The sequence below is a fragment of the Agelaius tricolor genome, unplaced genomic scaffold (genome assembly GCF_023055355.1).
Source record: "Agelaius tricolor isolate 1412-34295 unplaced genomic scaffold, bAgeTri1.0.p SCAF_10, whole genome shotgun sequence".
Taxonomy (NCBI): Eukaryota; Metazoa; Chordata; class Aves; order Passeriformes; family Icteridae; genus Agelaius; species Agelaius tricolor.
In genome coordinates, this window is record NW_027269270.1 from 10,524,253 (window position 1) to 10,540,372 (window position 16,120).

General features: G+C 39.1%; 1 protein-coding gene across 5 annotated transcripts in view; it reads left to right on the forward strand.

Moving 5' to 3' along the window:
* Window positions 1-16,120, forward strand: part of INO80D (INO80 complex subunit D) — a 45,759-nt gene that overhangs the window by 12,580 nt on the left and 17,059 nt on the right. For all 5 annotated transcript variants that reach the window (XR_011680355.1, XM_071434728.1, XM_071434729.1 and 2 more), the window contains exons 5-8: window positions 2,680-3,431; window positions 6,496-6,604; window positions 12,623-12,847; window positions 14,762-14,871. Coding sequence is in view for 4 of the 5 variants with exons in the window: in XM_071434728.1 (XP_071290829.1) it covers window positions 2,680-3,431; window positions 6,496-6,604; window positions 12,623-12,847; window positions 14,762-14,871 (1,196 nt within the window). In the remaining variant the exon portion in view is untranslated. The remainder of the gene's footprint in view (window positions 1-2,679; window positions 3,432-6,495; window positions 6,605-12,622; window positions 12,848-14,761; window positions 14,872-16,120) is intronic.

Here is a 16,120-nt window from a genome sequence, read left to right on the forward strand (position 1 = left end):
GTCAGCTGAGCAAAACTCACAGACAAGTTACAGAAGTGACAAACTGAGCCTCTAAGACAGGCTTGTTGGAGTTGGCTCTTGTAGGACCAGCTTGACCCTAATGGGTTTTGTGCTCAGAGCTATGTGAAAAGCACTGTACTACTTTCAGGTTCAGTTCTGTCTTCCCAGTAACCTGACTTCCATGGGCTTGAACTACTAATGCAGACTCTGCAGCACCGCGTGAAGTCAGAGCCACTTTAGGTCAGGGCTGACTAAAAAGCCATCCTGGAATGTGCAGGATGAGGAAATGTGGGTCCATGCCCCCCTGGCTGTGTGCAGGGCTAGCAAGAGCATGACATGGTCAAGGCTGAAGTGGTGCTAGTGAGAGCTATGCCTAGCCAAAACTGCTTGTGTGAGTCTGCTTTACCCAGAGAAGACTAAACTGCTCTTTCTGGTTTCTTCTTGCTCCTGTTAGTCCAAGCTGGAACAGCCTTGGTTATACTGGAAGACAGGGAGTTGGCAGAGCCTAAAGCACAGAGCCAAGTCAGTGTGTACTGGAATCTGAATGTTGTAGCCTGGCATCCGTGGGTTTGTGTCCAGTGGAGCCAGTTGGCTCTCAGTGATGCAGTATGGTCAGCTGAAGAGCCAAAGCTTTATTCTCTGCCATATAAAAATGATTCTGTTAGAGTTAAATGAACTAGACAAGCCCTTACTAGCCAAAACTCAGAGAATTTTAGCAAGCTTATTACCTTTCCACAGACTTATTCACCTTTTCTATTTATTTTCTTACTGTTTTTGCAATGAAAACAGACTATGCAGTTCTACCTCCTCACATCAGCACAAGCACAAGATGACAGTAATTTAATTTCTGGACATTATAAGGGAAGCATTTGTGTTGAGCAGAACACTCGTTTTATTGGCATAAGAGGGAAAAAATTCCCTTGTGTTTGTTTAGTCTGTTTATTGGTTTTTTTCTTCTGCCATACTAAGTGCCGTGGTAACTGTTCAAACAACGTATTTAAAAAGGGCTTAATTTTAAATATGGAAACAGTGCTTGTTGACTTTAAGGGAAGCTTTATTGAGCCCTCATTATATAATTTTATTTTTAGAAGTGCATCTCTCAGTATGAATTTACAGTATTCCAGTGTGTTCTAATAAGGACTGCACAAGTTGTTGGCTTTTAGCTTGCCTCATCTAGGTTTATTTTTTACTTAAAACATAATGTAATGAAGAAATTATTTAGTCAATAATAAGTAGCAGTGCTTTTCAGTGTTTTCTGATTTGTGAAATCTTAGGAGCGTGGTTCTTGAAAGAAGCTATACATATATGGAGACCATTAAACAGCATATATGAATTTGCTTTCCCTTTTAAGGACCCTTTAGAGCTGTTCATGCATTGTTTCTTTAGAAATGGGTCGACAAGTTGAAAGTGACTAAACTGAAGTGCTAAACCTTTTTGGGGGGTTATTTTGGGCTTTTCTGCCATTTTTTGCTCCATAAAGACCAGAATAATATAATTTTAACCTATTTTTTCAACAAAATTTACTGTTCTCAGATTCATACTGATCTGATTTCAAAGAATACCTTCATGGTATTCTATTCATGATCTTGTCCATCATTACCTTGATGCAGGCATCACTCTTTCCTTGTATCTTTGGTCATCCATAAGCTGTAAATTTTAGATGGGATTCTGCAAGGGCAAATTTTGATTGTTGGTGGGTTCTACAGAGGCAGGAGTGTCTGCTTGTGGCGTACAGGGAAAGGATCACATCATGGTTCCTAAATTTCTGTCACATACTGATTCCAATCAAACAAAAGTTAATTGCTTACTTTTTAGTATTTCATCTGTGGCATAAATTGTAATTATTTTTACTTTTGTGACAGATATCAAAGACCTCGCTTTCTTTTTTTTTTAATAGCATGACTTTGAAAGTTTTTCGTATTAGAAGAACTTAAAATCCGTGCTTTTGGATTGTATATATACATATTTCTTGCATTGTGTAAGTATTTTCTAGCAGCAGAGAGGTTGTTTTAAGATAGATTTTTATTGAAGAATATTCAGCTAATCCTCTGGCTTTAAAATTCATCATGTTAAACTACTAAAACAGAATTTAAGTATTTATGCTACTCGTTCAGTAAGTGGAAATAGTGATCTTTCATAGCAGATAGATATGTACTGAGATTGTCCCTATAAGAAACTGCTCCCTACTACAGTGGAATTCATCATAATAATAATAATAATGTTTGCATTGATGAAAATGTTAACTACTTCCACTGAAAGAATGAGCAAATGAAAGGAAGTAGTCTTCAATGTACTTTTTCTTAGGAGCTTTTGAACTGATCAGTTAATGGCTTGCATTCTTGCTACTTTTTATATCAGACTGTCCATTTGTTTTGTTCACTTTGGATTTTGACTGTTTACCCTATTAGAGAGTTAAGATTTTGAATGACTGTATGTGATTTTCTTATGAATAATGAATGAAGAATGTTATATCTTAAGATTAGAAATAGTTGCTTGTGTAAGTTGGTTTGGGAGCACCACAGTTATCTGTTGTATTAGAAGTTGTGTACAATACTTATAAAACCTCTTCTGTTTATATTTGCTTGAAATGTGTCTGTGAGTTTCTCCTAAGTGATGCCTTGCCTTCAGATTTTACTTAGGGAAGTTTAGTTAATAACTGACTGCTCTTACTTTTCAAAGGTACTGCAACAGCCACCTGCAGGTACTTGGCTTTATACCGAAAAAGGAGAGGAAGAAAAAGAATGATCCCATAGAGGAGGTAAAGGTCAGGCATCAGATGGATGCTATGGCCTTCGGTCTGACAGTGCCCACCCTGGCCTTGAAGATGCCCAATGGACTGGATGGGATGTCCCTCTCCCCTCCAGGGGCAAGGCTTCCTCTCCACTACCTGGAGGCAGAATTAGAAGACCCCTTTGCTTTCAATGAGGAGGATGATGACCTAAAGAAAGGGGCAACAGTGAAGAAAAAGTTGCAGAGCAAGTTGGCTCACAACCGGCAGCGCCAGAGAGAGACAGAGATTTTAAAAGTTCGCCAAGAGCACTTTAGCCCCATTCCTGCACCTTTGCAGCAGCAGCCTCTGCAGCAGCAGCAGCACTCCCATCTGCCACCTTCATCAGCTTCGTTAAAGCCGACAGGGCTACCGCAGGGCATAGTCTGCAAGTCACCTCAACCTCTGAACACCAGCCTACCAATGCAGGGAGTGGCACCCACCACACACACTATAGCACAAGCGCGGCAGTTGTCCAACAAGAGACCTCTGCCTCTCCTGCCACCCGCCAGGGCTCCTGGCACGGACCCGCCAAGGACTGACCGGGTCCTGATGAAAGCCACAGCCTTCCCTCCGCACTCGTCCTGCATGAGCCGGCTCCAGAGACTGGTGAAACTGTGCACTCGAAAACAGCAGCTGGACACTGATCTGTTTCCTCACTTAGGTGAGTAGGTCACAGATGCACTGCAGCCGTATGTTTTAACCTGGAACCAAAAGACTGAATGGGAATGTCTTCCTAGCCCTGTCCTGAATTCCTGTGCGGTCCTTACAAAATAACCCTGAGCTAGGTAATCTCTTGGCATCTTGTTTAGCTGTGTTGTCCATGAAGGGAATGCCTGGACCCATCCCAAATGGTTTATGGCATTCTGGTTGTTTATTCTTCTTAACATTCTGTTAACCATTTGAGAAACCAAACTGAGGTGTAGAAAACATTGTTTGGGTTATAGAGACCTCACGTAGAAGGTTTGCAACTTGAGTAGTAAATGTGACACAGCAGTACCTACATGAGTGGACAAAGTTAGATTGAGACATTAGGTGTGTGTAAGTGCACGTGACATAATGAATATAAGTGAAAGTGTGGCAATTTGGCCCATCAATCTCTGCATATTTGAAATTCCAGTTGACTTAATTGGAAAATTGGAACACATGAGAATTTTTCTTGACTGGGCTATATTTATGTCTATGGATGAAGAGAAGGAAAAGACCACTTCAGGAGAGCAGCATTGTTACAGAAGATAGTTGGAAGGGTGAAGTCTTGTCTCCATACCGTGCAGAAATATTCTCCCCCTTACATATAATGATCAATAGCTGCTTACGAAAATATGAGCAAATATAGCCAAATTGGTGTTATGATAATAGTGCTCTGTAAGCTTTGAAAAGGCAACTGACCTTATGGCTGATTTGTCTTGTGAATATAGACCTAGGCACACCTATCTGTCCTTTTTATCTTCCTCACCCTCCCAAGTTACTTTTCTGCTTAGTTTTAGACTGTACATTTCTAACAAGTAAAATACTGGCAGGGAAAAGGAAATGTGACTCTGTGATATAAGTAGGAACACCATTTATGATGTTTAAAACAAAAAAAGACTTCAGATAAACCTGGACATTTCCTATATAATGTCTTATTTAATTGCAAACATCTGTAATTTTTGCAATTTCAATTAACTTTTTCTTAATTTGCTGTGAAAATCTGCCCTTTGGCACTCATGGGATAGTTTGACTATTTGTTCAGGAGATAATTAGCATCCAGTATCATGTCTCCAAAGGAAATTGTTCTTCAGAAAACAGCTTTGATGGTCCTGTATATAGTGCAGGTCTTTAGAGGAATGGCAGCTCTAGAGGCATTTCTGAGTGTCACAGTCCGCAATACCTGTGAAAGTGACCTGTGTTTTGAAAGACTGTAGAAAGATCCCTTTCTGTGCTTAATGTTCAACATTCTCAACTGGTGAAGAGAATATGTGCTCCTTTAAAAGAGGCATAGTAAAACTAAAAAACAGTTAGACCTATACATGTGCAGCTAGGCAGGTGCATAACTATGTGGATGCATGTAGAACAGTTTAAATTTAACAAAGTAAAAGAATTTACATATTAATTACACAAAATTTATTTGTGGAAAATTTATTTGTTATTTATTCATTATAAGCCTTAATATTAAAGACTAGGTATGCCAGATCAGAAAATTTCAGGATTTCTTTTCTATATTTGAGCAGCACTAGAGAATCTTGCAAAAGATTAAGCCAGTTTTATGTGTACCAACATCAGAGACATGTAATTGGATATTAATGTAACTGCAGTCTTCAGTGTCAGTACAGTTGAATCTGGATTAGATTTTATTCCTCCCTTTTTTGCAGTGCCCAGGAGAAGCAAAACAACTCAGTTTCTGATTTTGTTTTTAAACTTAGGGTTTAAACAATTTGTTATGTGGTTGTCAATTGTGGACATCTTTATGGAATGATTAAGTTGTTTTTTCATTCTTTTACGGAAGAGACAACAGGAAAAAGAAACATTTAAGTTGAAAGTATAATTCTGGCATTTTATCAAATGTATTAAGGTATCTTAATTTAGTTCAAATACATGTCTTAAAAAATAAAAATAAAAAATAAGTTTTTTAGGATGCTTAAGTTAATGAAAATTTGGGTTTCTGGTATCAGTGGTTTATGTTAAAGTGCTGGTTCTATATGATGAAGAGTTACCTGATAATTGTACTCCAAGCTTATGTGTGTGTGTCTCTAACTCTAAAAGTGCTTGACCAAGTACTGATGCATTTCCCAGATTCAAAGCATCTGACTTCAGAATCATCTCAGATATAGTTGTTCAATTTAGTTTTAGCAAAAATGAAATGCTCCTTAACTCTATCAATTTTCAAGGAGTGCACAAGGAAATGAAAAAGCAAAGAATGCTAGCTTGTAAATGCAGGAATGGGATTTTATCCCACCTGCTGCAATAAAGTGGCGAGAATTTCACTGGGTGTGTGAGAGATAATAGGAAAAAAACCAAAAGATGAAGCTCCAGATAAAATGTTCCACCTGAGAACTTACTGGCTGCTTTCTGGCCAAACTGAGGCTGCTGGAGCACACTGTAGGTTGGTCATAGTGCATCATCATTAAGTGAAAACATGCTGCTTGGTGAAAGTGCTGGAGTGTTTGTATGTCTCCCTTTAGCTCTTTCTTCCCACTAATATGTGCATTTGGCAGGCAATTACAGAGACTGAGCAGAGGAACATCCTGGGTAGCTGTGTATCTATCTCTGTCCCTGCTGCTGTGTCTTCCAGTTTTCATATTCTTCCATGTTTTGGCGCAGAAAAGGGGTCAGAATATAAACAGAAATGAAATTGGCCTATTTAGATCATACAGTATTAAAATTTCCAAGTAGTCAGTTCTTCATGACAGGGACTTCTCTCTTACTTTGTACTTGGTTATGAAAACTAGTATTTCTCTGCAGGTAAGATAGTTGGTGATTTTTCTTGCACTGTTTATGGGTAAAGAAGCCAATAAGGATTTTAAAAGGAAAATTCAGTTATGATAAAAATCAGTGCATGCTATTTGCACACTGTAGTGGAGCTGTTACTGTAGCTTTTCCTGCATAATTGAGAATGCTGCATAATTTAATCAAACATAATTATGCTTGCAACTATATTGTACATTTATCTTTTGTGCCAAAGGTTGCTCAGAGGCTTATATGAGGTGGATGCTCTTTTCATCCAGTTTCCATATTTTCAATTCCCTTAGGGCTGGATTGGTCTGAAGACAGTGGAGAAGAGTTGGAGGATTCAGAGCAAACCTCCCCTTACCAGGTCGCGTGGTCTATCCGAGAAAGCCTCGGCTATGAGAGACCTGAGTGAGTATGATTCTTTAGTATTCATGCTGGCCTTGATGGAATAAATCATGTAAATGTGAGCTTCACTTCAAGTGGAGTCAGTGGAACCTAAGCACTTGTTCAAGTGTTTTGCTGAAACAAAGGATTGTTTGAACTCATTTGTTTGTAAGAGCTATGGAACAGCTTGTCGCCTTCTGTCCCAGTTTCCAGCTAACTTAGAGACCTTTGTGCAGTCTGCTATCAGAAGGATGCATCAGGAAAGGATTTAAGCTTGTTTGCCTGAATTTAATTGAGTTTAGTGGGATTTATTCATGAACTTGTGTGCTTTGATGATTGGAGGTGCTGAATTAGAATCAAATGGGGTTGTTATTGGTTTCTTGTCTTTCCTACTGGTTGTTAATAACTTTGTCAGTAAACTTGCTACATTTTACTCATTAATTCTTGTAATAATTATGCAGGCTATTGTTTTAATGGGGATTTTAAAAGGCCATGGTATTTCTTTTCATAATTAAGTTTTGAATAAACCTCTGTCAGTACTTGTGAGCATTGGAAGGAAGCTTGTGAGCTTGGGATCAAAAGGATAAACAGAGCAGGAATTAACTGCTGGTGCAGAAAGGCTTATGATGTTCTCTATATACTGCTAAGTCATAAATCTAAACTTAGAGCAGGATATGATAATATAGGTCTACTAATGTTAATTTGAAGGTGCACAATTAAAACAAAGCATCCCAGGTGTAATATTGTAATACTGTTGTATGTCATTAACAAAGAAATTGAGGTCTCACTAGAATTTGATTATAGTTTCTGTAACATGACTCTCATTCAATGTGCAACTGGACTATTTGATTCTACAACTTTCCCCTATTTTTTTAGTTTTTAGCTATCATGCTTAGAATAATGATGTTAATGAAACCTTATTTTGTTGTTACATTCTGAAAATTCTGAAACTTACTAGAATTTCCTGCCATCTCTGAAGATTATCCTCAAGGTGAACTACAAAGCTGTATCTCTCTCATCAGAACACACACCAGGATGCTAAGTATTAAGAGCCTTCAGTGAATCAAAGCTATTAAGCAGAGTGTAGACTTCACTTTTTTAAAATAAAGGAGTCTTTTTTTATTATGAACGACCGCCATTTTTTAGGGCATCAGCAGTTTTAGAGTGACCTTTCACAAACATTACTTCTAACTTAAAAGGCAACTTTTAAATAAAATGTTCTGGGAAATCGTGGACAGACTTTCAGACTTCTAAATCATACGTAATTTTTCACAGCAGATATATCTATTAAATAACTTCCCTTACACTCTTCTGTCTTTGACATTTGATTTGGTTCTTCCATAGATCCCTATTTTTTTGTGAACTTATAAAGGTCATCTCTGTGTTTTGTCTTCTATTTGTCTTAACTTCCTTTGGATTCTTCCTACTCTTTTCACATACTGAGAGAAAATAATACCTTGTCTTGACATTTTCTTTTCCATTCTAGCACTCTGTGCACCTCAGTTAAATGCTGTCTTAACTATCCATGATGGATAAATTTTTGAATGCAACTGGCTGCTTTTGTACTTCATCAGCCTGCTCAGTGTTAGCTCTTCAACAACCTTACTAATTTTGGCCATGGATAAGCAGTCACTTGATGTCAACCTTCTAAAACTTGAGTTCCTATTCTGCAAACTTCTGTAGTGGTTTTTATTACCTGAAATGTTTCACTTTGACACTTCTGCAGTGTGGTCTGCCTGCTGCTGAAGATGAATTAGTTCAGGCTGTTCTGGGGAGATTTGATTTGTCAAAATGACTCTGTCCTGCTGATCTGGTGGTACAGACTGGTGCCTCCTAAAGTCAGCCAGTGACTTGTTACAACTCTGAATTCTGGGGACTTATTTTACCAGAAAACTAATGGAGATTATTACCCAAAACTTTTTGGTTTTGAAATCTAAACTAAAGACCTAAACTTAGGGGATTTGCTTGCTGGTTTTCATAGTAAAATTAAAGCTGTTTTTTCTGTTTGTTTGTGTCTGAGCTTGTGGTCCCCACCAGCTGACTGCATTCTGTCTTTTTCCTTTTGACTGCATGGAAGACAGTGAGAGTAATGCTTTTCAGAATAGACTATTGAAAGAAAGTGAACAGTTAATTTCTGCTTCACTGTGCAGCTGCTTCTCAGCATTTCTGCTTGTGTGATTGTGGGAGAAACCTATGTTGAACTTCTTGTGTGATACTCTAGCTGCTCTTAAATTCCCAAAAATTCACCAGATTTGTTTAAAATTAATGTCTTAACAGTGTCCTGGTTTGGGCTGGGATAGTGTTCATTTTCTCCTTAGCAGCTGGCACAGTGCTGTGTTTTGGGTCGGGTAGGAGAACAGCATTGATAACGCTCTGATGGTTTGGCTGGTGCTAAGTAGTGCTAGCCCTAAGTCAGGGACACTTAATTTCCCTGGGCTCTGCCAGAGAGGGGGTGCACCAGAAGCCATGAGGCAGCACAGCTGGGACAGCTGACCCCAGCTGGCCAAGGGGATACTCCACAGCCTGGAACATCATGGCCAGGACATAAAATGGGGGGAGCCAATTGCTGCTTGAATATCAGTCAGTGGGTGCTGAGCAACTGTATAAGGCACTTGTTTTTCTTGGGGTTTATTTATTAATTTTTTTTTTTCATTACAATAAATAGTAGTAGTCTATTTTACTTTGTTTTCATTAGTAAGCTATTCTTAGCTCAACCCACAAGGTGGTTTTTTTCTGATTCCCCTCCCCATCCCACTGGTGGAAGCAGGGAGAGTGAGCATGCAGGAAGAGGGAGCATGCAGCACTGTGGTACTTAGTTCCTGGATGAGGTTAAACTGTGACAACAATAGTACATTTTTTGGTTCACTTGCCTTCTGGCCTTTTAATCTGTAAAATTCATACTGTTGCAATCATCTGTGGAAACGCAGGCCAAATGTTTGCTTTTATTATTCTGTGCTTTAATTTTGAAAAATTGTGTTCCTATGGTTCCAGGAGTTCAGGACGCAGTGCTTCGAGGCAGGCACAAATGTTTGAGTTCCAATAGCACAGGAGTTGGCAGTGGGCACGGTGCAGGCTGGATGCTGGCAGAAAAGGTTGCTGGGGTGGGAGGAATCCCTTGTGGGAGCAGCAATTTGGAGAGCAAGCAGGGGCTGTTCCCTGCTGCAGATTACTGAAGCTTCCCCCTAGATTGTTTGATTACTGACTCTGGTATCTTAGAAAGTGCTGGAAAACATGTAACTTTATAACAAAGTATTTTTTCACTTCATACTCTGAAATATAGATAAAGCAAACGTTTCAAGTAGCAAGTTTGAAAAAGGAGTATGAGTCCCTCCTCATACCACCTCCCTCAAAGGATTAAATATCAACATTGTGTTGTCAAAAGTTGGATTTAATAACTCCCAATAAGTAAAATAACTAAAAGAAAGAAGGGAAGATTCTTCAAAACACTCTGTAAGGAGGGATTTGAAGTATAGTTGCTGGGTTGTCTCAGAATAGAGAGCATGTTCTCCTCATTCCCTGGTGGTGCCTGGCTGCTCACCCTTTTGCTCTTCCTTTCTGCTGCTTCGTGCTGTCTTTGTTTTCTTCAGGAACACTCAGCAATAATCCCCCTGATGTTTCCACATGACAGTCTGAAAGGGAAAGGTTGGGAGAAAGCATTTTGGATTATCAAATGGCTTGTGTGCACTTTCAGAATTCTTTGTAAAAATGAAATGCCACACGTAAAGTTGAACTTCAGAAGTTCTATATGCAGCTTAGGAAAATAAACTAAATAGAATTTGGCAAACTTGCTTATGAAAGAGCAACAATAAAAGTATCTTTCATTTTCATGCCTACTGAAGAAAAAAGGTTTTATTTTGATATTTTTAGGTTTCTTTGAACCTAAACATATAAATGTTTTGGCTAATCTTACTGGCCTGGGAACAAAGTTCTGGACAGGTTTTTAGAAACTGGCTTTTAGAAATTTTGGCTCAAAATAAGCCTTTGCACGCTGCAGGCATGATTTCTTTCTATACCTTTGATATATGTCTTCATCTATTTTTTAAAAAGATCTCATAAACTGAGGATCAAAAATATTTTAGCATACAATGTCATTTTTTCTGGCTCTTTCAATGTGAGAGAAGTAAAAAGTCTCAAATATTGAGAAATGTATATTAAAAAGCACTCTTTCACATGAAAGTAACTTCTTTCCCCTAAGGAATACTTCTGGTATTCTTAAAGTTAATTTTTAACCATATTTAAAAATAAATCAGTTACTTTGTTTAAAAGTCTTGGCCCAGAGCAGTAATGAAATATCTAAGATATTAAACCTACCAATAAATATATATGCTATCTATGTTTTCCTCCTTTAGTAATACATTGGAAAAGGAAAATCTATATTAAATAGCCCACAGTCAATTTTTTCTAAACAGGTAGTTTTCCCCAGTAATCATTCTTTCCTAAGAGATCTTAAAAGTGTATTTTATTTTAATTTTCAATGTAAAAATATTCTAAACATTGCATATGTTAAATATTTTTAACATAGATTGTATTTGCTGCTAAGCATGTAATTGCAGAGGTTAAGTACTTGTAATTTATGCTTCTAGAAAATAAGCTGTAAATTGTTTTAACAGACAAAATACATAGTATGGTTGACTTTACATGAATCTTCACAAAAACATGCATTTGTGTCAAAGGTTTTTGTGGAAAGCCTCAGTGGAGATGGCTGCAGTCTCTTCCATTTGGGCTGCGTGTAAATAGAGTCAGAGTTTGCAGAGAAGAAAGTAGGTCTTCACCATACTGCCTTTCAGGGACAGATCTGCTGTCTGCATTTCTGGGTCTTACTTTATTTAGTAAATATTATGGTTGGTATTTCACGTCTCTTGTGTCTCAGTGGTGGCCTCCTTTGCTGTGTGCAGGTTTGGGTGTCAGCTCATGCAGTCCCATGGGCTCTGAACATTGCCAGCTTTTGATTTGCTTCATTTGTTTGCATTTCTCTTCTCTCTCCTGCCCTTTTTTTTTTTTTTTTGTGTTACAAATAGGAAAGTTGGCAAAAAGTTTCTCTGTTCTATGGGAAAAAAATTAGAGGAAAACCTCAGAGTTTTTAAAAATTAGAGGAAAAACAGAGTCTGCTTAGATTCAGCACATGCATTTTGTTCCTCCATGAAAAAAACCTCATTCTGCAAACTAGTGCTTGTTGTGGAGAACTTCTGGGTAGCTTCATGGACCTTGTTTTAACAAGTTCCAGTGATAATTTTCTGTTTCATTTAACTGACTTTTACTTCATTTAACTGAATGTGTTGACATGGTTTGATGATCTTGTTTATATGTGCCTGGACATTCAGAGAGCCAAGATAAATGGAGAAGGGCTTTCTTAAGCCAACACAGAGTTGGATTAGTCCTTCTTCCGGTCATTGCTTAGCTCTGGTTTGATCTTTCCCTCAGTATCTTTGAGTTAAATATGAATTTCTTCTTTATTATTGTACCATAACTCAACTGCAACTCTGCAGCAAGGGGAAATCAGTATCAGCTGTTAGCTGTAAATAGTGTGTATTTTGGTTTAAAAAGGAATATACCACCTGGAAGAGTAAAAGGAATTGGAAGAAGTCAGAAGCTTAGGTACTTGTTAGAATTTGTCCATCTTCTCCAGCATGATCATTCCCCAATAAATTTCTACTATACAATTCCCCACCCTTGTCTTCTCCATTAATTGCACTTTGATTTAAGATTGGTCTCATTTGCTGTGACATCTACAGTAAATAAAGGTTAACAGTATAGATTTCTTTTTGAACAGAAGGCTCTAGACATTTAAATGTGTCAGACTTGATGATAAATTGATGTAATCTCTAATAATGACATACTAAGAAGGGCAAATACCTTTAGAATTTGAAAGGGATTCTGCTCTTGCTATTTCTCAAGTAACACTGCCTGATTTCAGCATTTGGATGTTTGTGTGGCTAGAAGATGGATGCCAATTTAACAATTCTCTTAGAATGACAAATGAGCTTAGCAGGGAAAAAAAAGTAGTATCTTAAAGCATATTTGTTTTTATTTTCCCTTCTTCAGGTCCGATGATGACAATGCAGATGACAGGAGTTCCAGGGTGACCAGACTTTGCACTTACTTTCAGCAGAAATACAAGCACCTGTGCCGCCTGGAGCGGGCAGAATCGCGGCAGAAGAAATGCCGGCACACGCTGCGGAAAGCGCTGCTGCAGGCGGCCAGCCGGGAGCCCGAGCGCGCGGGGCAGCTCCTGCACGAGCTCCGGAGGGCTGCGTGCGCTTGCACCAGGTTAGACCCGCCCTGCCGCTGCACGGGCCTGGGGCTGGGCAGGGGGACGTGGGCTGAGCATCCCGCAGCTGAAATGATGAGCTCTGAAACCGGGAGTCAACAACAAGGCAGGAAAACATGACACGTAAATGCCTCTCAGTGGAGTAAAAGAAACGTGGCATACAGTTTTCCATGAAGACAGGCCTTCTCCAGATTTATGTTGTAAAATGGGGATGGTTTGTTCAGCAGTTTCTGGGCCCAAATATCTGGTCCTTTACTGTGCCAGTAGAAGGTGTGCAGTCTGGTCTATAGTTCACTGCTCCAATTCAGATTTTGTTTTTCAGACAGCTTTTTTTGAAAATCTGTACCTCCTCTTAATTATCCTCCCAGCAAAGTTAAGCTCATGCTTTTTGTTAGATTTAACTCAATCTAACATTAAATAAAACTTGGCAACAAAATACATAACTTCTAACAACTTTGAAGGTTATCTTCTGTGGGAATTCTTTCTAGTTAATGTCAACATCCCTCTAGCTCTCAGCATATGGAGAGTTGGTTGATTCATATTCATGCAGGAACAGACTAAGTCTGAACCCTGGTGTTACATTTAGGGTATCAGAAGCATCCTTTTGCTGTTGGGGTTTTGCTTTACAGGATGTGTGACTGTGGGGTGCAGTGTATAGTATGAAATGCAGACTGGAGCTAGGTATTGAGAGTATATTGTGTTTAATGTGGATGCTTTTGTTCCTGGTTCAGTGGGATGTGTTCATGACAATTGAAGTGTTCATTGTTGGGGAGGTGGACTGATTCTGAAGAACTGCTCTGAGGTGTAATGTAGAAGTCCATTACCGGTTTACGAAGTCGTGTATAAATTTCTCCAAACTTAAACACTACAGCAAAAGTTCACCTGAACTGACAAGCTCTTGCTGGTTTTTTTTTCCCTATTATTTTTGCCTTTTGTTGAGCAAAAAAGTTTACATTGTTTTGGGTAGACCAGCAAAGCCAGGTATGCCTGTCATCACTGCTCTGGTCAATTTAAGTAACCACCGAGTCATTTCAGATAGAAAATTTTTCACAGGAGTAATACCACTAACTAAAACTTTGCTCAGTCAAAGTGCAGTTGATGACAGAAATGGCTGAAGGAAAACAGTCAGGCTACAGACAACTTTTTGTCAACCTAGAAAACAACGTGTACAGAGGTGCAAGTGAGCCCTGGAATCGCCAGCTTTATCTCCATGAAGGTGACACGTGCCTGGAGAGCAGGCCACCCGAGCGAGCTGTGTAACGCTTCAGTGCCCGTCCACACCGCTGCCTGGCGCCTGCTTGCAGCTCAGGCTCCGAGCACAGAGGCTGTGCTGGGAGAGCCCCGGGCACCTGCTGGTGGATTGGGCTGTAGCACGTTGATGAAGGAGAGCTTTTATCCATGTTGAGCACGCTCAGGCTCTGCCACTCCAGAGCTCAGTCTCAGTTTGTCTGAGCACATGCTTGCATGTAAGCTCTGGGGATGCTCGGCATGTTTGGATTTATGAACAGGCTTGGAAGTGCACTTGACTCCCATCTAGGCATACCCAGTTCATTGAATTCTAAAGACTGACCTCATTTTGAGGGTCACCTGTGTTGACACTCACCTATTGCTGCCCTTTCTGTTGCAAGGTGTTGTAATATTTACATGGTAGTAGCACATAGCACCTCTCATTACAATTAAGGCCCTGTGAAATAAGAAATAATCCTGTTACTACAGTCACACCTTCACCTGTCATTGACATCTATTCTGTGTCCCTGTGTAGAGCTTGGTAGTAGTGTGCACCCATCTGGATCATGACACACACACGTGTGTTACAATTTTTCATCCTACTGTGCTACATTCAGTATAATAATTGTGTTAAGTAACCACAAGACTGGGGGTTTGTCTGTAACTCTTTTATGCTTTCTTTTCAGCACAAGCCAAGCAAGGCAGAGAGATGCAGAACCAACAACCTGCAGTGGGACTTCGAAGGGAGAGCAGTGCACTAACAAGGCCCTTCCATTCACCAGGCACTGTTTTCAGCGTATCCTCTTAACTCTGTTTGGGAGTGGCATTGAGGCATGGAAGCTGTTCTGTTTTAGGGGATTTTTTTTGTTTGTTAGATTTATGCATGACAACTAAGTTTTCACAAAGAAATACCTATTTGTTAGTATGTCATCATACTAACAAAAGCAACTTCTTTGGTTTTAATTTGTCTGTGTGATTTAGGTATATGGACACTGAGGATAAGTAGTCTGCTACTGGCATTTGTAATAGGAACATTATTTTACTTTGTGAGCTGTATTTAGTGTGGGCAAGAAACCTTTACAAAATGATCATCCTTCACAATGACTTGGTACAAACCATGTGCTTTTCAGCCTCCTGGCTTTCATACAGCTCTTAGTAGATTCCAATAGACCACCTTCCTGTGCCAGTTTCATGGAAAAAGGTTTTTATACATAGTATAAAAAGAGGGCTTAAACTGACTAGAAAGATGGAAATCATACTTTGCATTGTTTAAAGAAGCAGAATAGGAGTCACAGAACCTCTTAGTCCAGATGAGGAAGGGTTCCCTGTGCTTGGAATTTCAAACAAAGCCTGGAAAGAATGTTGAAAGTCAATGGCTGAAGATCTCAGAAAGAAGGGAGCACAATAGATGTGAGTTTTGGTTCTGAAGATTATAAAAAGGCAGACTTATGACTTGTAATACTTAAAAATTTTGGAGCCTTTTTTTTTTTTGTTTTTAGCTGAAGAATTGTTGGTGCTTTTGTTGGGGTGACTCCTATTGTTGGAACTTTTGGTTTTGGTATTAAAAGTGACTTGTGCTGATGTACTCAGCCACTGTCAGACTGCAGCACCTTTCCAATCTTTTTCCAATCTTTTTGTTTTGCAGATGCCTTGTTTTTATTGTTTGATTTTTTGCAGGCTGCTTAAAAGCAGTTTGCAGAGCAGTTCCAAACCTCTATGAGAGAGCACCATGGCATACAGCAGTATTTGGTTCTGATGGGATTTTTTTGTTTTAGTAGTTTTTAATTTTAAGTGGTCTCGCTTGTTGGTGTGTATAGAGCAGGATAGTCAAGACTAGTGATTTTGCATGTATGCCCATTTTTTCTCTCTGCATTTCCTTCTCTAAAATGAACAGGTTCTTGTTTCTGACCCATCCATCCAAGTCTGCTGTCTGGATTGTTCTGCAGGTTTTTCATTTTCTTTGTCCTTTTGCTTTGTTTTAACATTTTATAAACATACATAGTGATGTTGAGGTCTGAGAACTGTTCAAGATGGAAGGAGTGCTT